Below are 24,694 nucleotides of genomic sequence, written 5' to 3' on the forward strand. Positions count from 1 at the left end.
AGTCCTAAGGGAGAAGGGACTTTAAAGACACTCCTTTCTGCCTCTTGGTAATGGAAAGTGTCAATGTTCAGCATGAAATTGTAAACAGCCTATTTCTTACAGAAAAATCTCGTGTCACACTGTCTTCAGCCTAGGTCAAAGCTTTTAAACACTGCAGAAAGATGGAGTGGACAAAGAGGCAAACACTGGAATATGTCCTTAATTAGGAATGAAACTTTGATGTTTCATATATGAGGCTTTTCCCACAGTTTTTTCTTTGACAAGTATTCCTATGGAGCATCTTCACAGTCTGTGGGTTTATCTTTTTGGGCATTCCCAGTACAGTGTTCTGCATTGACTCCTGCATTAGTGGTTCACCAAGATGCAAGGTTTTTCTGCCTGAAGCAAGTAATTTGGTTAGCATAGGCAGGAAATGTGCCATTTTAAAAGATGCACAGAGATCTAGAAACCCTTTCCTACTGGAAATGCAGTAAGATAATACAGGAAACTGCATAAAGTAAGTTTTCACCTTTACTCTTTCCCATCTATCTTGCATATTCTTATGCATGAGTTGTTTGGCTCAATGCTATTTCTTACTACATTTGAATGTGAATTGTGCTTTTGCATTTTGTCACAGTATGTATTATACAACATTTAATGCCTTATTATGAATGCAGATGTGCAAACTTCAAAATACTTTTAACCTTAATGTGAAAACAAAGTTTCCTTTTATTTTGATTTGTAGTTCAGAGGAAGATTCCCTTTGTAATTTTTTTAATTGCCACTTTTAAATGTTTTTATATGTATTTATGTATGTTTATATGTGGCATAAAAAGTATAAATATCTAGGTATATAAATGATATATTTGTATAACATGGAGAGACTTATGCAAAAATAGTTTAAATTATTGTGCATATAAGAGTCAGTTTCTAAAAATCAGAAAACATAAAAAAGGGCTGAGAAATCTGATTGTATCTCCATAATAACCAGGCACTTTAATGCATTGAATTATTGAAATGAAAATCAAGTCATAGCTTTGCCCAGTAAGACCAAAAAGAAGCATTTAAAAAAAGAGTTCATTTTAGCCTAGTACTTCTAAAGTGGAATACACATTGGTCTTCTGTATGGAGGTACTGTATCCAGACATCAGAAGTACTTTGTGTTTTCATAGAATCTCTCAGGAATGTGGGAGCATTGACAGCTGCTTTTCCAAGTACCTGTCTCAGACTCCTTAACTAGAAAACAACAGTGAGACATGGGCTGTCTATTGGGCAGCTCTTCATAGAGTTTCATACTCTTGGGTTTTGGGTCTGGAGAAGAACCTGAAGAATGAATAAGATAGGTTTGGATGGATGTTCATCTTCCTTTACTTCATAATTTCTTCCGTCTGGAGCATGCATCCTGAACTCCTCTCACCCTTCCCACTTTCTCCCAACAGCAAATCCTAAGTCCAGTTGCCTGTAGCGAGTTTCCAACAGTGGAGTAGAAAATACGCTTCATCAGAATAATCCTCCTACTGTGTTGGAGCCCAGTAGATCCAGATCCTAGACCACACAGATAATTCCTGTCCTTATTAGTGCCTGTAGTTTGCTTATTATTTACATTATCTTCCAGCTGGAGTCAGCATTTGGAGAGAAACAGTGCCAAGGAAAGGCTTCCTAACGGCATTGTGTTTAGCCCTCACTAAGGCTAAATCATGGCAATAATGATAAATTGTAGGATGAGGTATGGGTTTGAGGAAAGAAAGAAAGCATGATGCTTAATAAGGTTTTAAAGGATGCTTCATTGTTGATTTTTAGTCGAAATTGAGTATTAGGGCCATTGAATGACCCATCTGTTTCCCCATTTCAGACTGATGGGAATGCATTAGCTAATGATTATTGGCTTTTTGTTCATTTTGAGAATGCAACTGACATGTTTGTGTGAATTATAATTTGCAACTTCATTTCAGTAGTTTAATTAATGCAAAATGGTTGAGAACAGTTTTGAGGTTTGTGGAAAGCAATGTAGTATGTGCGTAGATTTTGCAAAGTAGTTGCTAAGCTTAAATGTTAGCAGACTTCTTATATACTGAAAAGTAAGTTCTGTGCACATGTACTTGGAAACATTTTGAAAAATGAAAATTTTCACAAAATACAGAATCACTGTTTTTCTTAATGCTATCTCTTTTTCACAGTGAATGTTATTCTTTAATGAACTGTATATTGGCTATTATTTATCTGAATTAGCATAGCATTTAAATGCAGCAAAACATAATTTTTCTTCTTTTATCTCTAGCAATGGCGAGCCGGCAGGTAGACATCGCTACTCAAGGATGGTTCATTGGTCTTATGTGTGCTGTTGCTCTTCTGATCTTGATTTTACTGATTGTTTGCTTCATAAGGAGGAATAAAGGTGGCAAGTATCCAGGTATGCTATTTAACAAGGATGGTAAAATTCATCTGTTGGTAACCCATTAAGACAGATCCCAGGTTTACTGGAAAATTACATTTGCTGCTGGTTTACATTTACACTGTGAATATGGCAAATCAGTCTTATAATTTGGTGGACCTGACAGGAGCAATCTGCCTGTTGGTAGAAAACTTCAATCTATTTCAGCATAAGAGCAGGACCTTCTTCATTCCCAGAGGGTCATATCACTATATGACCTCTCTAGAGAGGTTTGAGCTTTGTTTGAAACATCACCACTAGTGCACATTCCACTTTGTGAAGTCCAGTGCAGATGGGTTTAATTCACTAACATGAGTTACGTTAGAATTTATTTGGTCAGAAAGTCCAAATCATAGCCACTGGTTTTTTAAAGTTCGGGGAATGCATGTCATAGGACAAATCTCTTCATATGTTATATTGTTTCCAATACCTTCAGTTCTTTCCCAGAATCTGTGTCATCTTCAGCTTCTGCATTTTTGCAGCTAAGTTTGAAGTTACCATCCTTCATGTAGGCTGGGCGTTTTTCTATAATTTTTTTTTTTCTAAGAAGAGGTGAATAGAATAAGGGTGTTTTTGGTATTAGGTCTAGGAATGTCCAAGTATGTTTTATAATTTTTTATTAAAAATTGGAACTACACAATGTTTACTTGGAGTGAACCACCATCTAGAAGAGGGTGGAACAGAGTTTTTGAGTGAAAGTGTAGAGGGAAGTTGGATGCTAAGGTTGTCATTACTTTGTGGATCCCTGATATTCTGTCCTTTTCTCTGCTTCTGCAGAAGAAAACTTATTAGTTTTAAAGTATACATTTTTTTATGCACAGATACCTATGCATATGCACACACATGTATAAAGGTGGATCTGGACTGTTTGTAAGATTTCCAGAATCAGTATGAACTGGTGTTTAGAGCAGTGACTTCTTATTTCTGGTGTCATTGCAAATGTACTGTTCCACAGGTAGTGACAAATGGAAAGCACGAAGTTATGAAATCTATGAAAATCGAAGCTATGAACTCCTTTTCACTATAATTTTTGCATGTCATCGTGAGCTTGCCGGTGGTTTGTCGAAAATAACCAATTACTTCAGTATGAAGTTATAGCAGCCTGATATATCTCAAGGTGTTATATGTGTTATTGCAATTAGGGACTTAGTAAATATTGTCAGGAATGATTCATATCCTCTTAAATAATGGCATGTACAATGATGTACAAATTAAGTGTGGAAATTACCAGAGTAAAAGACAAGATATTGTGTATTGGATTGTATAACTGTATCTGCTAGACAAGGGAAAGATTTGAATAGATGCCAGAAAAACAGAAATGAAAAGGCAAAGGAAAGAACCACAAATATATTATTTTATCCTGTCAACAGTCTTAATTTACAGGACTATATGTAATCTGTAAATGTCTGACCCCTCAGGTGCTAGCGGGTTTCTGTATCAATGTGCTACATTTATTATTTTCTAGGGACAAGTTATATGCCTGGATTTATTCCCACCAGTGAAAAAGGATTAAGCCTAAAACCAGAATGTGCAAGAGATACAATTGTGTTAAATTTAGGTTCCAGTGTATGTGCCTTTATGTTGGGGTTGATCATGTTGTAGAAAAGAAGAAATTAACAAACCATGCCTAGTATTTTGAGAATTATTAATACTGAAAAAAAAAATCTAAATTCTCCGGATTCTTACTACATGAAATTAAAGCAGAAAATGTACAAACTGAGAGTGAACAAAAGTGAATCTGATTCAGTTTTATCAATCAGTATGAAAAGAATATCAAGAAGAAATAGAGAGCATGGTTAAGTAGAACTAAATTATTCAAATTTGGTTAAAAAATAGCTGTATTAATAATATAAGTAAATAAGTTACTTTAGTAGGATTTTAAACAAATTTTGAACTAATTTCTTCAGTGCTAGAAATGAAAGAAAGAAATTTCTGGTAATACAAAATGACATAGTCATTTCTACTTGAACAAAAATAAAATTCTGTAACTAATTAACAGATCTTTTTCTTAAAAAAAAATTAATAGCCTAAGGCCCCATTTAAAAAAATTGGTTTTATTCAAACCATGTTCCTGCCAAATGTGATCAGTTTGAGAAATTAAGGTCTGAGACTTTCTCATCTTGCAGTTTCATGATAAAAATTACTATTTAAAATATTTTAGTGAAGGAAAAGGAGGATGCACACGCTGATCCAGAAATACAACCTATGAAGGAAGACGATGGAACATTTGGTGAATACAGGTGAGCAGCTTATGTGGTTTGTCATGTTCACTGTTCATGTCACACATCTACTGTATACAGTATCACACTTATTAATTCAAGACTAACTTTTTTTTACGTGTCAAAGATTCTGTATCCACTGTTATGTAGAACTAAAAATAGCATTTCAACCACACCATTAGAAAAAAAAAGTATCCAAGCTAAGTGTAAGCCATTTGCTAATTCAAGGGGAAAAGCAGATTAAAACACAATTGTATGTGTTTGAAAGTCAAAGTGTGGAATCTTTATTTACAAAGCCATCTTTCAGATAGTTCAAATTCCAGATACAGTGTCCTTTCAGTTAGGGAACTATGTTGAGCGTTATGATTTTTGAAAATAAAATTTCTAACTGAAGCCTGATAAAGACAAACTGGTGTTAAGTTGACTGGAAAACAAATGCATTTAAAATGGCTGCCAGTACTAACATCTAATCCAATAACAAAGAAGTGATGTTATACACAGAGGTGAAGGAGTGTCCTACAAGAAAGCAAATCTCCCTTTCATGTATTTCAGTACAAGATATATAGCAAGCAGCTTCAAAGCATGCAACACAGCTCTTATTCCTGACTCTCTTCCTTTATAGTAAATGCAGTCTAGCCAAATCTGGCATTACCAAAAGCATACCTTGGCAAATCTATTCATATAACAGCTATGAATATAGCTTACTAAATAAGCAGTTTGTTTTTTGATTAGTACAAGAAATAATGTTATTATTTTCTAAATAGGTCAATATGATTATATTTTACATGGCTGCTATAATAGACTCTATAGTGCGTTCCTGTGTCAAAAGCAGTGTAGAAGTCCTTTATTATTTCAAAGATTTGACAAATGTACATATAAAAAGCAGTTTTTTTCAAGAAGGATCTACTTTGTTGCCATAGCTTCTTCATAGAAGGGAAATGTACATCTTGATCTGACAGGACAAGATGTACAGTTCTGAATGCGAAAGAGTAGTTTCTGTTTATTCTTAATAATTCTTAATAATTCTCTTAACTCTGTTCTTAGGTTAATGAGTTCAGAATATTATTTTATTACAGCTGTGTGTATGAATTACCTAATTTGACTGATAAAAGGGGAGGTGTGAAGCAATCTTTGGGAGCAGAGTTAAAAAAGTACTGTATAAGTTTTCCTGGGAAGTCTAGTTTGCATACTGCTTTATGCATACTTGCTCCACTCGTTCTTGATACAGTTCTTGCTGGAACTTTCAGCAGCAGAAACTGACCTTTGTACAGAATTGTACAAATGATATGACCTCAGTACATGTTTTCTCAGGCCTGGAATAAGTATTCAAGTCTGCTTTCATGTGTGACCTGTAGCAAGATTTGAATTTATGTCTCCATATTTAAGTGGCTTGAGTTAATCTAAAGAATGATCTACAGCTTTATTAAATTATTTTATAATGCATTTATTCACTTATGTCTGGTGAATATGGGCAGATGCATTGCAAGCTTTCAGACTTGTTCACATGAAAGAGTTAATTCTATGTACCCTGCAAAAACTCCTTTCTAAAATGTATTTCTGTGTAATTAGTCTATATTGGGCTTTCCTCTTTTTTTCTTAGAGACAGGGCAGCAGCAGCAACCAGTCAGATTACAGAAGATATCTTGCCATCCTCTCTGCAGCCCAGCATCACTGCAGTCACTCAGTTCCCAGTTTGTCTGCCTCACATGATGCGGTGCTTCTTTGAGGAAAAAGGGTATAGGGTTTCCCTTGAAAAAAAATGTAACTTTTGAAAGATCTAGGAATTCGAGTATTTTGAACTTTTTTCATCACTTCAGGTCCATGTCTGCTTGGACAGGAAAGAAACTGGACAAGGAAAAGAAAAGAAAAGGTAGCTGTGCCAATTCTCCTGAAGCAGACCCTGTCTTTACCAAAGCAAAATCTGTGAGATCTGACAGATCCAACTTCTTCAGAAGGTCAGGGGATCAATACTCCAGCACCAGATCAGAGACCTCCTACACCAGGAGGAGGGCTAGGCAGTCTTCAGAGCTTACAAGGGTTAGTTCTGTCTCTGCTTCCCTCTGCCAAGAGGAAAAGAGGTCAGACGAATGGAAGTACAGGCATGGCTCTAGACATCATGCTTCTGAGCAACAGATAATGGGGTCGGAGGAGGGCTCAGATTCTCAGGCAGGACAGCCATCCCCTTTCCAGCAACCCCTCAGCTGCAACTCAATTGGTGGCTCACTGGCAAGGCAGCATTCTTCTCTCCAGCACTGGTGCAGCCAGACCCCAGACTGCAGCTCAGATTCAGAAGACACTCAGAGCTCCTGCCACAGGAAGGTGAGACCTACTACTACTACTACTACTCACTTCTCTGAATATGAAAAGAATTCACTAATGAAATCTGTAATCTTGCCTGAGCTGGCTACTGTCTTAAAGGATGCTTTGACAGCAGCCAGACAAAGCATAACGTCTGTGGCACAGGCTAGATCCCATTCAGTAAAACATCCCAGGGTACCAATTGCAGAAGTTCCTCTGGTTCCTTTAGAAGCATCTGGGAGAAGTTCCCAGACTTCTGAGTCTGATCATATGGACAGTTTAAAAGATCAAACAGTTTCTGTGAAGAGGAAACCTGAGGCTGACAAGGCCTTGGAGGTTGAATCAGCCCCTGAAGATGGGGAGATGGCATCTGAGTCCCCTACGGAAGATCCAGAAGGACCAGATCCTCTGCGTAGATTTGACATGGAGAATCAGAATTACCTGTTTGAACACATAAAGAGGGTGTTAATGCTAAAATCTTCCAAATCTGAATGCACTTCAGAAGAACTGCTTATCCCCTCTGAAGAAGGCAAGGTAGATAATGCACTTCCTATCCATTCAGCTGTAGAAGATCTTGTCTGCAGGATTTGGGGTAATCCTGAAGCCAAGCATGAAGCCCCAGCAGTCCTACATAAGCTCTATCCTTTTCCAGTGGATAAAGTTGCTTTGTGGGGGACCTTGCCTGAGGTAGACAGAGCACTGGTTACTGGTGATTCTGTACTGTCAGTGCCTGCTAATACGGATGCTCTCCCTAAAGATCCTACTGACAGAAAGATTGAGGAAGCAATTAAAAGATCTTTCAAGCTAGTTGCAGCCCAGCTTGGAGTATCTATCTACTGCACTTACGCTTCTAAAGCTTTACTAATATGGTTAGAGGAAGAACGAGTGAGATTCAAAAAGAAATGGGTCCCATCTGGTGCCATGCAGAGGAAACGCAGGCTGTGTAAAATTGCAGCTAATTTTATCCATGATGCAGCTGAGGATTCTCTGACACTCACTGTTAAGAATGTGGCGTGCCTCACTGTCGCCTGGAGAGCTCTCTGGCTGCGTCCTTGGAGCTCATCGCAAGATCTAAAATGTAAACTGCTGTCTTTACCGTACACAGGGGGCAAGCTGTTCGGTGAATCCTTAGTTCAGATCATGAAGGATTTCTCAGAACACAAACACTCCTCACGTCAGATGAAAAAAAAGAGCTCTGTTGGAAGCTCTTCCTGTTCTCCTCACAAGTGTCTGAGCTCCTTGCGTTCTCCTCCAAAGTTCAAAGGAGGGAAGGGAAAGTATAAGGTCTCACAATCATTTCATGCCAAGTACGAAAAGACATCTCACTTTCAGAGAGATATCAGACCATCAAGAGGAACTTTTTAAGAACACAGACTTGCTTCCTAGTTTCTCAGGAGCTGAGAAGAGTGAAATGTTTCAGTATTTCTGGACAAATAAACCCAGTGCTTAGAAAATTAGTTGTTTCAAGATTTAAATTATGAAGTTACTTAAATCTTAATGACAAATTAAGACATTCTAGAGAAATCATAGCTCTCAATTTTAGGGGAGAGTTTTTTCACATTTCATTTCTGGGCTTCCCAGTGGTCTTGAGATGGCTTGGATTTGTTTGAAGTTTTGCACTCCTCAACTTCAACTAAGAGAATACTTTCTGCGGGAAAGCTGGCTGGTCTGTGGGACTAGACAAAATCAGATTTTTCTGCCATACTGATCTAGTGAAGGAAATAATGCTTGAAGAAATGCAAGTGTTTCAGGAACCATGGAATGATTCAGTGACAGTTGTTCCTGTGAGTGGATGGATTCCTTCAGTTTTACATGATAAGGGAAAACAGTGCCTCTGTAGCAATCTGCACTGCATTCTCAGTGGTTTTCTGAGTTGTAGAAGGCTGAGACAGTAAGCTGTGGACAGTCATTGTCTACACCAAGAACCTGCAAGAAACAGAATAACTACCACAGCTGTATGTTCAGGTCAGTGTATGTGTATAAATCAGCCTAAATTTTCCTCCTGGTCCCTAAATCGAGAGGAATTAAGAGATTACAACAGCTACAGACCCGTGGGTTCATGGGTAGGAAGACTGGAAGCAAGCAAGTACAAGGGAAGGATGAAAGTCCAGCAGTCTGCAGAATGTTCTTAGGAAGATAAAACAGGACAAGGCAACTACAGTAGTAGGATTGCTAGTTTGGTAACACAGGATATTTGCACATTTTGGTGAATTATTTTGCCTCTTTTCTTCAATATTTTGACAGAGTATTTTTCCTAAAATTCTAGGCTATGAGAGACTTTGTGGCAGAGAGTTCTGGGATTGCTAAATAATATATTACTCTTCCTTCTTGTTCTGGGTTGATTAACAATGAGAATGTAGTCTGTAACTACAACAGTAGTTTTTTTCTCTTGTGGTTACTTAACTTGCAGCTTAGGTGTGTTTCCACAGGGACCTAGCCATGATTTGTGCCTCAGCACTGTAATTCTAAGCTTGGTTGCTTTCAGCACAAGAGATTATCTCAATGGACTTCCTGAAGAACTGAATAGTCCAGTTGGATTTGGCAGTGACCTTACTGTATTCTAATTTACACACATGTAATTTCTTTGACAATTCTTAATTCTTGAATACTTGTGTGATTAACAACAACTTTTTCAACACATTGGTTTTTAAAGCCAGAGCTTAATCATCCAGTTTTTCCAGCTTCTGCCAGGATTGAAGATTGAGTATTACAGAGATGTTAAAGAGAAACTACTCAGAAGACTAATATAGGTGTGCTTAAGTCTTAGCTAAATAAGAAATAGTAAAATGGTTTAAGTCTGGATTGATACAAGTTCATAAGTTTGCAGGGAAGATATTTGTCACCTGCACAGTCCTAATAACTTAGGAGTGTGAGCAGAAATCTGTTAGGTATAAGGACAGAGATTCTCCTGGAGTGTGCAGGGAAGCTACAGTGGAAGGTACTTCTGTGGCTTTACCCAATTGCTTTTACTTAAACATTTCTGGGCTACTGATGTGAGGTCACAGAAAAGGAATTTACTGTCAACAGTTTTCATCTTCTGCACCCACTTTCTGTGTCTCATAGCCCACAGTGCTTTACCTACTTTGTTTCATGTTGCCTTTCACCTGACAGCTGTGCTATAAGGAAAAGTAGTATATTGCTAACCATATATTGAGTCTTTTTGCATGTCTGTGAATGTGGCAAAATTTAGTTGGGAACTAGTTGCCTGCTGGACTGCAGAGGCACCGTAAAAGTGTCTTCCCCATTCTGACTGGTTGCTGCATGTACCCGTTTCTAAGGAAGAAAAATTGAAAAGTTGAAAGAAGAAAGGAGATTTCAAGGTACATATTTCTTTCAATAACTGATAAGCTTGTGAAATGGAATTACTTTTTTTAAACAAATAAATTTGTAATTTGCACTAATGTTACTGTAACCTTCCTACTTCTTATCTCTTAATAATTAGCTTCAAGTTTGATGTGTTTCATTAAACTAAGAAGAAAAAAACCCATATATTCATATAATAGTAATCATTAATGAATAATATTTAAATCACACCTTTAGAATATGCTTTAATATTAAATACTTTTCTTGCAAGAAAAGAAGTGTATGTGGTACATATAAGTACTTCTCAAAATGATTGGTACATATGAGTCTTCATTCAGAAATTTTCATCCTTAAAAAGATACTAGTATGGAATTTATTTATACAGCAAAAAATAGTAGAAGTTTGACTATACTTAACTTCCATGGCTCTAAATAAAGAATTCATACCCATTCTCACCTCATGTTTGGTTCCCTCCTAGTATTGTTTTCTGTCTATTAATTATATGCACTGCATAAATGACACTTTTCAAAAACTTCTTCGGTTTCCCACTGTAACTTTAGTCAACCCAATTTGCACTTTATTTTTTATATCAGAGTATTACACTAGGTAAGTATAAAAGTCAGCAAGCAAAACCACAAACAGAAACTGAAAGAAGCTAAGATTTATCCTGTTTGCATTTTGGAATAGTTTTTTCAACAGTTGTAAGCAAGTTTGGCAAACCTTGTGGGTGCGGTGTCAAAATTTATGCTTTACCATGTTTTGGCAATATAATATATATTCTACAGCCTGAAGTGTTCTATAGCTCATCCTAATGCAATTCAGCAGCTTTTGCAGTTTGCTTCTTGGCAACAGATAACACATTCATTTCCCCAGAGCACCAGAGCCCCTTCTCTGTTTCGAACTCTCAAGGTAGCAAAAGTGCTGTACAAAACATTGATGTGTTCACTTTTTTCTCCTTCTCCTATTTGTTGGTTTTTTTCCTCTTTCTTCCTCAGTTTCTTTCTCTTCCACCCAAAACATTGTGTTCGTCTATGAGTCAAAATCCAGTTTGATACAGAAAAAATGGTACCATGGCATATGTGTCCTTTTTCTGCACCAGGAGTGTAAAGCACCTTGGATAATCCCACTTGTTTTTCCACTGCCAGAGTCCAGGCAGAACATCTCTCTAGACTTATATAGTGCAACAAGTGAAGGAATCCCTGGGTTCAGCTTTGATGTTTGCATCTGCTGTGACTGTACTCTCACACCAGTGCCCACCTCCATGCAGATACACTCCTGGGTAAATCTGCAGGTTTTTTTGGTTTTAATTACAGAGATAGTAGAATTCATACCCTGACTAAAATATAGAAAAATCGTATACACAATGCAACCGTGTAAGTATTTCTTCATTGTTTGTCTTACACATAATCTTTGTTTGCAAAAATATAAATAAGGAAACCATAAGAGCAATACAAGGAAGAAGTTCCCATACTCAGATTTTTCTAAATTGTAAAGGAAAATCAAGTTTTCACAGGATTAAACACAAAAATGTTGATATTTTTAATACAGTAATTGCGTATTATTTATTTATGTATATTCCAACCTAGTGAATTACACTGGCTAGGGTCATACTTTAGAATATTTGCACAGAGATTCATGACCAATTGAAATATGATAACATTGCAATTTTAATTTATTTTCATTTCTGCATCTTATGTTGTAAGGAATTATGAAGTTATTCCTAAAATTAAACAACAAACCATATGCCATATGTTCTCTCCTTAACAGTCTTACCCAGAAAGCAGGTCTTCACTGAGAGTAGGACTGCTTATAATTTTAAAGGGAGGACCTGGTCTTCATTTGACTAGTACAGCCTGTTTTAATGACTCTTAATTCCTCCTGATAGTGGCATTGGAGAAACTACACTGTGTATGAGTATTAAATACTCAATTCCATCTTCATCCTTTTAAATACAGAGTCCTTCCAAAATCAACTCTCTTCAGCAATGTCTCTGTAATCTGCTTGTGTTCACAGTGTTACAAACATTTTCACTTTGCTGCTGGATTCTTGAAATTCTGGAGTATAGTCTTTTAAATGTTACTGGCCTGTATGTTTGCAGCACCAATGAGCACAGATCAATGACAGACATTTATCCTCATGCCTTGTACACAGCAATAACTAAAACATCAAACCTGATACAGTCACATTCGGAGGTTTTGCTTTGGTGTCCTTTGAGCATGAAGATTTTCTTACACATAAATAAGAGAGATATTCCTACCACTTTTTTCCGGGTGTGTATGCAGAATGATAAAATCTCTGGTGTGCTTTTTCTGTAAGTATATGCATATTAGAGGTGTCCTTCTTTTAGAATGTGACAACTTAGTGTCTTCAAAAACAAAAAAAAAAGGTGATGAGATGAGGAGAAACAACTTGATGGAAAATGGGTGTAGTGGTTTTCTAGCAATAGGTTCTCAACGGGGCTTTTGTTGGTTACCTATATGAACTGTGTGGCCTTGTACATCCTATGTTATATATATATGTATGTATATTATATATATATATTTGTATATATATGGTTTCTCTGGGAGTTCAAAGGTTTAATTAGGAGAAAAAAATGCATTATTTGAAGAATTAAGATATTTGGTTTTAGGAATTAGAGGGTTAAAATAATTTGCTGAGTAGATATTCAGCCTAGTGTTCTGGAAATCGTAAAATGTAATTTTGTTTCTTTGATATTTTGTATGTGTTTCTTTATATTTCCCATGAGCTGCGAATCTAAATAAAAACCCCAAACCACTTCCTTTTTTTGTACCCTATATGCAAATGAGGTCACATGTTCTGTTTAAGACAAGGTAAATAATTGCACCCAAAAGTGCAGCTGGCAATAGTGGGTTTCAATTCAAAATGCTTTGGAGCTGCTGCTGAAATCTTCATCTTGAAACTGAAGTGCAGTGTAAAGGGTTCTGAAAAGAGCCCAACTATATCTATTTCATGAAATACAAGCCTACCACAGCTGCAAATTTATTTGAGGATGCTGATGGTGCTGCAGCTTTTCCACTGACAAAGGAAAGACCACAGCACTTTGCTACAGAGATCTCTTCTACTGGCCTTTCCTTCCTTTCCTTTTTCTGTTGTCCTCCAAATCACCATCATCATTGTCAGAACATTGTCATGGAGTAGGGGAGGGAGATGGATCTGATAAGAAATGAAAAAGAATAAGCATGTCCTCAACTCCTCAATTCTAGCTACTATAAGCTAAATTGTTTCTTACCTGTAATACAGTAAATATTGTAACAATTTTAAGAGCAACTTATTATTGATAAAATACTGATCACTATCAGGATATGGACTTTGCTTTTCTTCTTAGGCTATTTTCATTTGTTTCTTCTGCACCCTTTTAATGGAATATGTAGGTCTCTTGAAAGGTAAGGTTGAAAATTGCAAGTCTGGCCTGCATTATGTAACAAATTATTTGAAATGCAGCACTTTTATTTTCTTTATACTAGTAAAGAAAATCAGTATATTTCATTTAACCAAATTCATTCTTCATTCATTTTCAAGGAGTCAAAGAAATTAAGAAGTTTAACAGACTAACTTCACAGCACATCATAAGCTTGTTACTTTGGAGAACAAACAAATTATTTTTTTATAACTTTACAACCCACTTCTTAATGCTTGCAGTTGCATCTAAATGACTTCCAAGCCAAGGGCCCAGGTATTACCACTGAAAAGTGATGCACGATGGGGAAAAAAAAAAAAATCACAACTCCTCCTTCCTCCGCTGACGACATTCTCTGTTTAAGCCATTCTTGCACCATGTTTTCATGTGAACTGCATCATATTGATTTGTCTCTACAATGTGATGTGGGTTTACTAAAGGATTATAGGGCTGCACACATGCTTTTCATAAACTCTGCATGCACAGCTGATTTTGTCTTAATAAATAATACATCAGTTAATTCCATGTTTGTTTGTTTGTGTCTCCAGTGATGCAGAGGACCATAAACCTCTAAAAAAAGGAAGCCGGACACCTTCAGACAGAACTGTGAAAAAAGAAGACAGTGATGATAGTTTAGTTGACTATGGAGAAGGTGTAAATGGTCAGTTCAATGAGGATGGCTCCTTTATTGGACAATACAGTGGTAAAAAAGAGAAAGAACCTGCAGAAGGAAATGAAAGCTCTGAGGCTCCTTCTCCTGTAAATGCCATGAATTCATTTGTGTAACCACAGAACTCGATCCCCTTGTATCTTCAGTTTGTTTAAAGCACTTGTACATCCTCCTTCTCATACTATGAACACACAGGTAACGGAGCTCCTCACCACCAGATGTTAATGCTATGAGAATATGCAGGTCAATACCATTACACAGCATAATGACACAGTAAGTGGTATGTTAGTGTGGATCAAAATAGAAAATTCAAATTTTGTTCAAAACTTGGGTATTTTTACTTTTTTTTTAAAGGAACTGACACAAACAATAACATCAACTTGTAATTTTGTTTCCTGTTGAAAACACAGTATAATGCATGGAAAAAAAGACCCTACTCAATTCACAGATAATCTTGTGTACACTATAAAAACATGGTTTGACAATTTGTTATGCAGTCCTCAGCTGAATCCCTGGATATGAATTCCGTTCTCATTGTCAGAGTGTTATAGTAGTATTATATAGAACTTCAATGTCTTTGTGGACATTGTTGTGAAATTGGTGACTTAATGTCTAGCTATCATATGTCTTTTTGCAAGACAGTTAGGAACAGTATGTACAGTATATAATTGCTAAATGATTTAACTATGACACTTGCATTTGCTGATGCTTAATGAGACCCTATTATCTGCTCTTTGCTCCTATTACTTTATAGCCTTTTTAATCTATCAAGTATTACAGCAGTACAGTGTTCTATTTTTACATCAAAACACATTGAATTGATTTTAGGGCATAAAAGATACGCATTGCAATGCATTTTGGAATTTGTACAGTCACTAAAAGAAAAACTTTAAAAATGAGAGAAAATATTCCAGAAAACACAGGGCAAAGTACATTCAGTGCCTTTATACAATATGCATTCTGTGATGCGCTGTACTACTAAATCAGTTGGTGCAGTAAACTGTGATTAGCAGACTATTGTCATTGCCAAATAAAGGAAAAATGTGATGAAAAAGAAGTGTTATGAAACTGTTGTGCTAAAAATGAAAAATTCAAAGTATTTCAAATTACATAATGAAGAGTATGATTTTTATCCTTAAAAAAAAAGCTTTCTACATAGTTACAGCACAACATGTTTTCATGGCCTTAGAATACTTAAAAATGAAAACAAACAAACAAACAAAAACCCCAAAATACAACCAGAGCTAAATTATTTACTAACACAGCAAGGTATAAGCTCTTGTAAAATAAATCATTAAAAACCCAAACCAGTTGAATCCATCAGTGAGAGCGCATTTCCCTCTGTGTCCCAGCCTGATCAGTGTGGCAGCTTTGTAATTATCTCCAGCCTGAAGCAGTGTGAGGGTTATCACTCAGAACCACAGCATTCCATCTGACAAGTGCTAATACGGTTTATTGGTAAAGGATTACCCTTATCGGTTAAAAAATTATTTTCTCGCATACTATATCAATCAAATGTTTACCTCCAAATATAAATTTTTATAGCAACCTATGGTTGAAGGAATGCTCAGTTTCATTTGCCAATAAATTGGTTTTTCATAACTTGCATCAAGTTTAATTTTAAGTAAGCTTTTTATATGTAGATATTTTGTTGAATTTGTAAATACACTTAAAGCGTAGATGCTATATGCTTCTAGGTGTTCCAGACAAATAAACCAAGAAAGCTTATGTTGTACTGTGTAAGAAGTACTACAGCCAATGGTGTGCATGGTATTTTAAAGCATCTACTTTAATTTTTTTTTTTTTTTTTTGCTGTGAAAACAAAATAGTGAACTGTTCTGCTCATTTACTACAGATTCCAGCTGAACCATTCAGAGCTTTTGCCAGTGCACTACATTAGCCCATAGAACACCTTGCAGCTTTCATGTATATATTGTAGGTAAAGCACAACTGAAGTAATCCCAAATGTAAGCCAGCTGTAATAAGCTTCTTTTGCACCTTTGAGCTTTCCATTGATCAGGTTTTTTTAATAGAAACCGAAATGAATTATATGAACATTGATTACAAAGCACAAAGAGAACATTTCTTAACAGGATTTGCCAGTGGTTTTGGTAAAAAATAAATACCATTTTACTCTTATTTAATTGTAGATGCTGAATTATCTGTGCATGTGGGGGTAAACATACAGGCTCACTTCTGTAATAGTGCAACAGATTTTGTATTAAAAATAAATGTGGTTTTAAAATTTCACTGTTTGTTCTGTTTACACTAGCAGTAAAAATCACATCGGATTCATCCTGTAATTAAGGATTCAAAGGGGAAAAACAGCATGAAACAACTCTGGCAGAGGTTGTTCCCATGATGTTACAGAACTTCCATTACTGCCACCAAATTATTTACAGGAAGTTGCATACCTTCACATGCTACCATTTGAAAAAATATAAATTTGTCTGACCATTTCCCATTGAAATTTACTATTTGAATTTTACTTCCATGGATGTTTTTATTATTTATTTAGTCATATTACTGCAAAGAAAAAAAACCTGAAACAGTCATGTTCCATACCTGTAAGAGTGAATAAGAGAAAGTGAGAATGTTGATTTGAAATTAAGAGCCCTCAGATAGGATCCCAGATAGGGATTTTTTGTCCTAAAGGAATTGTCTGACATACAAATTTATGGGTATCTGTTTTTAAATTATATATATGAAGTGAGGAATTTTTAGATATAATCTTTTACAGTACACAAAATCCATTGCAATGCTCTTTTCATATCTTGTCTATTCTGTATATGAATGGAAACAGACTGGCAGAAGGGCAGCTGTTCTGCATAGAAGACTGCAGGAGAACCATGGATTCCAAGAGATGCAGGTGCTTCAGGAGATGCATCCAAAAGTTGGTGTGTGGGCATGATGCTTGAAAGAAGGATCTTATCACTGAATCAGAAGCCATTCTGTCAGCCTTTCCATGTGTAATTGGAAACTCCTGGATATTTCAGCTCCTGTCATCTGCACAGACTCAGTTCTGGCACTTCCATCTTCAAATATCTTCACACTATCTTCAGGTATTGGCTGCCTTGGGTTTTGTACAGGTATATGTTGATTTTTGCAGCAATGTAAATTGTCTGGGAGATATGAAATACAGCTGTTTCTGTTTCAATTAAAGAATATTTCCTGAAAAGAGGGGTCTGAGTTCCCTAGGCTTAGTTGGGAAGAAAGATTTCATACAGTAACAATTTTTGGAGACACACATATGTTGCTTGTGCATGTTTCCCCAAAGTGTACTAATACGTATAGTTGCTGCATTTTCATTTTACTGATATATCTTTGCTTTTGGCTTTATTCTCACTGAAGTGATTGTATAAATCCTGAGGGAATTAAAGAGGATACACCAATGGTAACTTTTCTTGTAATCTATTCTCACATTGTTCCTAGGAAAATACAGTTTCCTCATGGCTCCATGTAGCAGAGGCAAATTGGCCAAAGTTTTGGGAACCAAATTCTCTTTTCATGCTGTCTGGTCCATTTTAAAACAGAAGCCCTAGGAATTATATATGAAGAAATACTATCTACAATGTGGAAGTGTCTTTTCTGAAAAAGAATTGGGGAGAAAATCAGAAAGAGGATGAGATTCCAATAATTTCTGAAAAGCAATTGTCCTTTGCCATGTTTCTGTCCCGCTCTTTCTCTCTTTTCCTCCTTCATCTTCCTTAGGAAAGAACATTTCAGAGAGCTGGCAGAAGCAGCAACTGGTTTTGTGGGAAGATGGAAATAACTGAATGTGCTGCTTGTAGGAATCTACCCCCAAATGATACCCCTAGGGTGAAAATAAACCCAACTGGCCATCATGTTTTAATCTCTGAAGGGATCTCTGGCTGCTCTTTGTACATGAGAAGTGGAAACTTTAGACCAAACTGTCAAGATAAATACATGTCAGCAGGACTATGACAGACAGTAGATGTGATCCATTGTGACTGTTAGCAAGGAGGAAAATGGTGATGCCTATGTTCTCATGAATTTTGGCAGCAAAAATATACACGATGTTCCTTACTGTGCTCACATGTAAATGAGCTGGTAAAGAAATTTTGGTCATGTTCAATACCTGAAGGATGGATTCTTCATTTGGGATTGAAGATGTTTGCCCTAGTGTGAATTTGGCAGCACTGGCTTTGTCCCTCTGGGAAAGCTGCACAGGATAAATTTGAAGCCAGCTGGCAAGTAATGGGTTTGCATATGTTTAAATTGGAGAGAGGCAGGGCAGCAGACAGCTCCTGTCACCAGGACCCAGTCAGCCTTTTGACCTGTTTTGCCTTGCCCTAAGGTGCTCAACTAAAATAAAGAAGTTTAGAAGATAGTGTGGTTTCCCTGTCAGCTGAAAAAACCCCCACGGCATCATGTCAAAAATCTGAGCCACTGCTTAGATTTAATTCTGCCTGGCTTTCTATCGCATTTTGGATGTAAGTGATGAGGAGGTCCTGATCCCCAGCCTACCATGCTATACAAATATGGGTTTCAGAACTGAGCTTTCAAAGAGGGAAAGTTTAGACAGTCCAAGTCTGGTGCCAAACTTTTTAAAATTACTATTTTTAATTACCAATTAAAAGTAGTGCTCCATTAAGGAATGAACTACATTTACCTTTGACAATAAACTGTACTTGATATGTATCTTCCAGGGGGTGCTGCCCTATTTCCCATGTCCAAAGACCTTGGAAGAGGGATGCTTTGGCTTTGAAACCCAACATGTTACCTGAGAGAGGATAGCAGCCCACTCCTCTGCCTTGTGTTTGCAAAGATCTAAAGGGCTTCAAGACTTCACAGGATTAAGGGGACAAATTAAGTTTTCTAAATTCCAGTGTTCAGGATATATTCCAAGTAGATGTTCTGCAGTATATGCACTGTAGTGAAAGAGAGTTATGGTCATGCTGGCAAGAAAAGTTTGCCTGTCAGGTGTGGTAAGAAGGGGTAGTGGAAATGAAACTGTTGGGACAGAGAAAATGAAAGAACAAAGGTATCATATTTGAGGTTTCTTGGAAAGACTTGAGAAACAGCCAGTAGGGTAGCTGGCCTGAAGGGCGAAAAGAGAAAAACAGCCAAATGGCAGAGGCAGCAGGAGCCCTTGCTAGTGTGGAGCAGCACGGCCTGCTGGGTGCAAACCAGACTATCTGTTGGTAACAAACAGCATAAAATAGATTAATAGGACATCATTCTCCTTCCAGATATTTTTAAAAAATTATTATTTGTCTGGTTATTGTTCCAAGAGACTTAGAAAGACTTACCAATCTTAAAAGTCTGTCAAACAATTGAAAATTGCCAGGAAGTTTGTAGGTTTCGCATAGGAAAAGTACTAACCAGCTGGACAATCAAACACTCAAAGCAGTTGCATTAATTTCCTTACTTTTTGAAGCAAGCCAAAACTATCTCCTGGAAAGCACCTGCTTTATGCAGGTATAGGATGAGGCAAGCTGGAGACCCTTTTCCCTTTGCTTAGGAATTTGACTAGTGATGTTCCAGCAATATGAGGAAAGTGGGCATTTTCCTAGCTGTTGAGATAAGGAAGATACAAGGGAGCCATACAAACAGTTCGGTAGATGAAGAACCTACACAATGAGGACTCCAAACATGGAATTCCAGAATTAATGTTTTTGAAGAGATTATTCAAGAATAAAACTAAAGAGAGGAAAAAATAAAAAGGCAGCTAATTGCAACAGTTTCTGGACAAGTCAGAGAACAGATGAATATAAAAGAATGCTGACATGGACAGGAATAGTTTGATTTCCAGTAAGGAGAGGGAAAATGGTCTTTGCTAGGCTATGTGATGGCCTGTAGGCACAAATACCGCATGAGGAAGCACAAGAAAACTGGCTACCCTGCCTATAAGTGAATACTATAGCTTTAATTTTCTAGCAGTACATAACCACAATTTTTTGGTATAATTATATAACTTGAACAATTAGCCAGCAAGAACATCTATTTAGCTGAGATTGTTTTTCCTTCTTGTCCTTTTTACTACAGGTGCTCAGTTCCAAAGTTTTGCTTTAATAAGAAAACAGCCTGTGCTGTTCTACTACAATTAGGCAATGACCATAAACCTTATCAAAAGGGAAAGTCATACATATTTTTCTAAAACAAACTGATTTATCTTTTTTAAAATGAGAGGCAGATGAGATTTCAATCGCTAGCATTTAAATAACAATTGGCCACTAGAGGGAAGTCTCAGTTGTTGGTTAGCAGAAGCCTGAAGCATCTTAAGTTCACATTCCATGTTAATGGATATAAATGTGTGTGTGTGTGTATATATAAAAATGTGCGTGTATATCTCTATATATAAAGGCAATATAAAATAGTGGTTAAAAAGAATAAGACACAGGTTCACAATAATTCACTTGTTTTGCCTAACACATTAATTCTGTTTGTCTGTGCCATAGTGACCTTATTCTAATTCAACCACTTGTTATCATGATTGTAAATGGCAGGGACATTTGGGACAGAATTGCTGTTTTGAAAAGTAAACTGGCAAGAACTGTGGGACAGGGGTGCTTGGTCTGAAACTCACCAAATAGCCCTGTCCCTAGGGCTTTTTGGAGGCAGGATCAGAAGCCAGATGAATGTCTTGCTAGGCTGTCATTTCCCAGCTATGCATCTGTAGGTATGTGTGCCTGGCAGCTGTACAGTAGTAAAGATTTAAAAAATGGTGTTGACCTGGTTGTGTGTAGCCAGCTAGCTCTGATTTAGTACTTCATGTGAAGCCGACACTGCCACAATGGGTTCAGAAAAGAGAGATGTGCTGTCTGGTGCTGCCGAACCTGTGCAACTAGAGGGGACAGGTTCCCATGAGAAGTCCAGGAGTCCAGCCTGGCTGGGCAATTTGTAGGGCAGTGGTTCATCTCACTGAAGTACTACACTTGATCTGTTTTTGAATTTGTCGGGATTGCCCTTAATCTCTGTGTCAAAGAAGAAAGGCTTAAGGTCTTGACGCATGAAGATGGGAACATCTCATCAGGCAGCAGATTGCTCTGCGGCGGGAGCAGGGCTCAGCGCGGCGCCTGCTCCGCGCCCCCGGCTCTGACAGTCTTTAGGCCGCTCCTGTGGAAGCGTGTCCAGAACGGTGACCACCATTAAGGGTTTTGATTGGGATGGGTAACACACGGCACGTTTTCAGTGTCGCAGCCCCAGGAGTCGTGCTGCTCTGAAATGAGATAAAGAAATGTAGAATTGATTCACATTGTCAGACAGCATCATCTTCAGAGGGACTCTGCCTGCGGGAACCAGCTCAGCACATCAGGGCCCATTCATGTGAGGAGGACAGAGGCTTTGGGATTGGCATCAGACCATCCTTGTGGTGGCAGTGGGGGGTGGAAGGGGGACGAATCTGCAGGGTGTGCATGGCTTTGTAGCAGGAGACTTGTTGCATGGATCGAGGTGGTAGAATAAAATAAGAAAGCCTGAAGTGTTAAGAAAATAACAGAAGCTTTCAAAACACTACTATAAAAAAATCACTGTATAATAGCATCATACCAAACGAATAGGTACATGCTGTTTTAGAAGTGGGAATGCAGCCACAGGTTAATGATTAACAATGAAGAAAATTTAGCAAGTTTTTTCTTTTTGCTGGTGGTGAGAGCAGAGGTGCTGAAAACTGGAACCCAGGACAGATGTTTCAGATGGAGCAGGCAGTCTCCACCCTGTCAAAGCTGCATGCATTTATACCAGCTGAGACTACTGCTTGTGGCATTTTAGGCAGGTCTTCAGGCAGAGCTTTGAATATAATGAATATTTTTTAGTGAATAACTGTCTAATAGAATGTCAGGGTCTCTCCACTAATGACAGCAGCCTCAGCCTCCAGCAGGGACATCACAGCCACAGCCAGTTTATGTGTTGGAGATAGTCATATATCAGAACTGTGGTCTTTCTTTTCTAAATCATGTATTTCAGCCTGCAACTGAAAAACATTCTACTAAAAATATTGAAAAAGCTAAACACTTTAATTATGTAGCTAATTTTGGTGAGATTATTGCTTATCAGTTGTTCACTAAGAATTTGTCATAATAAAAATAATGTAACAGGCCCATTGCAGAAGCATAGTCCATGTTTTTATTACACTTGCTCTCAGGGTGTACATTTTAATTCTATGCATAAAAGCTTGGAGAGAATCACTGCAATATACTTGTTACTTGTAGATAAAAGTTTCTATTTTAATGGCTGGAATTTGATGTTCCATGTAAAAGATAAGAGAAGAAACAGGATAAATTTCACTATCACTCAAAAGCTTTCCTGCAGGTTTAGTTCTGGTTTTGGTTGTGTGTCAGACATTTTTTTTTTAATACGTCTAGTAGGATAGGTTTCAAGAGTGATTTATATCTATTCATCACTGGATGATGAGGTTTTCGGTAAGACATTCAGAGAAAGATTGTTGTATAACATAAGACTTCCTCCAAAATTGGATGTGACAATCAGTGCAACCTAGTCCTGCATTTAGCAACTGTCTTTCCCTGTAACTTAGATTTTAATGTCAAAGACGCTTTCTGTGTAAGACTTGAATTGGTATAAAAAACCACAGATACTGAATTTTAAATGTTCAGCTACTTCAAGTAACAAAATAAAGGCTAACATATGAAACACATGTATTGCTCTCGTTCAAGACAAATGAGAAACCAGTAGCTTTGAAACATGTTAGTTTGCATCATTCTGCATGAGACCAACCAACTGAAGCTAAGCCCTCATGCAAACATGCATGTGGAGTGTTGTTGACTCTGCACTGGCCTCAGTGGATTTGTCTCCACTGTTAATTAGAAGCATCCCTGCTCCAGGCTCAGTTCTGGATCCCCAACCAGCCCCACAGCACTGCTGTCAGCTCATTACCAGGCTGCCTTGAAGGGCTCTGCAAGGGCTCTGTAGGGTCTCAGAGGTACCTGCTCCCAGTCGGCAATGGGGACAGGACTGTGTGAGCTGTGGCTCCCTTCAGTGCTGTCTCAGCATGTTCCGTATGCCAGTTAGGATGTACTACAGTCATGCTGCAAGAAGAATGCGATCCTGTACCACTACCACAGCTTTAGACTTGGGGAGGGGGAAGGAGGGTCAGGCTGAGCCTCAGTGGGGGCAGCTCATCCCCTTCAGAGTGGGGTCTACACAGGGTTGTCAAAAGCAGGTCTGTGCTCCTTGGTCTTGTGGCCACCAACTCATCCTACACCTTCTTTAAGTTGAGGACATGCACATAGATGCACTTCCCTGGTCCTGTGACAACTGTGCCACCCTGAAAAGGGAGGTGGGGGAGAGAGGGAAGGGACCCTTCAATAATAATTACTTTAAACAAAACACTCCAAAATTACCCAATCATATTTTCTGAGAAAATAAATAGTTGGTTTAGAAGCCCCATCTCTGCATGTGTACTTTTGCAAGCAGAGCAGTGACCATGCCTACCAAAAAGCAAGATCCCAGAGTTCCACTCTTCTGTGAGGTTCAAGACTCTCCCCAACTAATGACAGTATAAAGGGAGGTCCTAACTGATCTTGTGTGGCTGGCATATTTTATTCCAGTGCTCAGCTTTTGCTCTGTGATCACAGATGAGTTTTACGATGGGTTAGTTTTCCAAGGCTGCTTTCTTTTCTCTCTCACGTGGCATGATCTATTTCTTAAGATAATATGCAATTAAATTCCATTGTTTGCTTGAGACACATGAAATCATCACTACTGAAGATATCTATTTAAAGCGTGTTTTTCAAAACATTTTAGTTTTTAAGGACGTGAACTAACAGCAAAAATGAACAGGACAAAGTGCACAGGTCAGAGAACACGCACATATCAAATACATAGGGTGGCCAGTATATATGATGTAGGTGTATCTGATTTAAGGTACATTTCATGGATACATTGATTTGAGCATTAATACCCCAACAGAATTCAGGGGTAAATGCCAAAGAAGAGAGAATAGGAGGGGTGAGGATGGTGAGGAAATAGGTAAGAAACAGATCAGAGAAAAAAGGCAGAGAGAAGAAAAGTGTAACTGACCCAGACAAGACTTTTCTGCCACAGATGTATTTACTTCTGCAGCTTTGAAAGAAATTAATCTATAAGATCTTCACATTTGTTTTCTATGAATAGGAAAGAATAAATCCACCTAGAAAAACTTTATTGCCACTAAGACATGATGAAGGAAGCATTAACCTTGAAAAAAAAAGCAGGAGATGAATGGCTGACTGCCCAAGCTGAAAAGGAAACTGCCTGCCCACTGCCACATGGACACTTGTGTGATGCCTTAAAATGTTTTTTAAGGTTTTAATGTTGGAGAGAAAAGAATTTTAGAGCCAAGTAATTGCCACTCTTCTACCAAACAGTAGTTAATAAGACATCCATGGAGAATTGAGTTGATTTAAATACTGTAT

The 24,694-nt window shown here is 37.6% G+C and overlaps 1 protein-coding gene across 39 annotated transcripts in view; it reads left to right on the top strand.

Annotated features, from left to right (window-relative positions):
• The window catches only part of NRCAM (neuronal cell adhesion molecule), a 154,655-nt gene extending 131,724 nt beyond the window's left edge, over positions 1 to 22,931 (top strand). For 18 of the 39 annotated variants that reach the window (XM_039570603.1, XM_039570613.1, XM_039570618.1 and 15 more), the window contains 3 exons: positions 2,258 to 2,389; positions 4,572 to 4,650; positions 6,447 to 10,690. In XM_039570603.1, coding sequence (XP_039426537.1) covers positions 2,258 to 2,389; positions 4,572 to 4,650; positions 6,447 to 8,292 — 2,057 coding nt within the window. In that variant the 3' untranslated portion in view covers positions 8,293 to 10,690. Of the gene's footprint in view, positions 1 to 2,257; positions 2,390 to 4,571; positions 4,651 to 6,446; positions 10,691 to 13,576; positions 13,635 to 14,196 lie in introns of those variants that run through there. The other 21 variants (XM_039570621.1, XM_039570622.1, XM_039570623.1 and 18 more) reach the window with 3 other exon arrangements.
• The last annotated feature ends 1,763 nt before the right edge of the window (positions 22,932 to 24,694 follow it).

The sequence above is a fragment of the Corvus cornix genome, chromosome 1A (assembly GCF_000738735.6).
Source record: "Corvus cornix cornix isolate S_Up_H32 chromosome 1A, ASM73873v5, whole genome shotgun sequence".
Classification (NCBI taxonomy): Eukaryota; Metazoa; Chordata; class Aves; order Passeriformes; family Corvidae; genus Corvus; species Corvus cornix.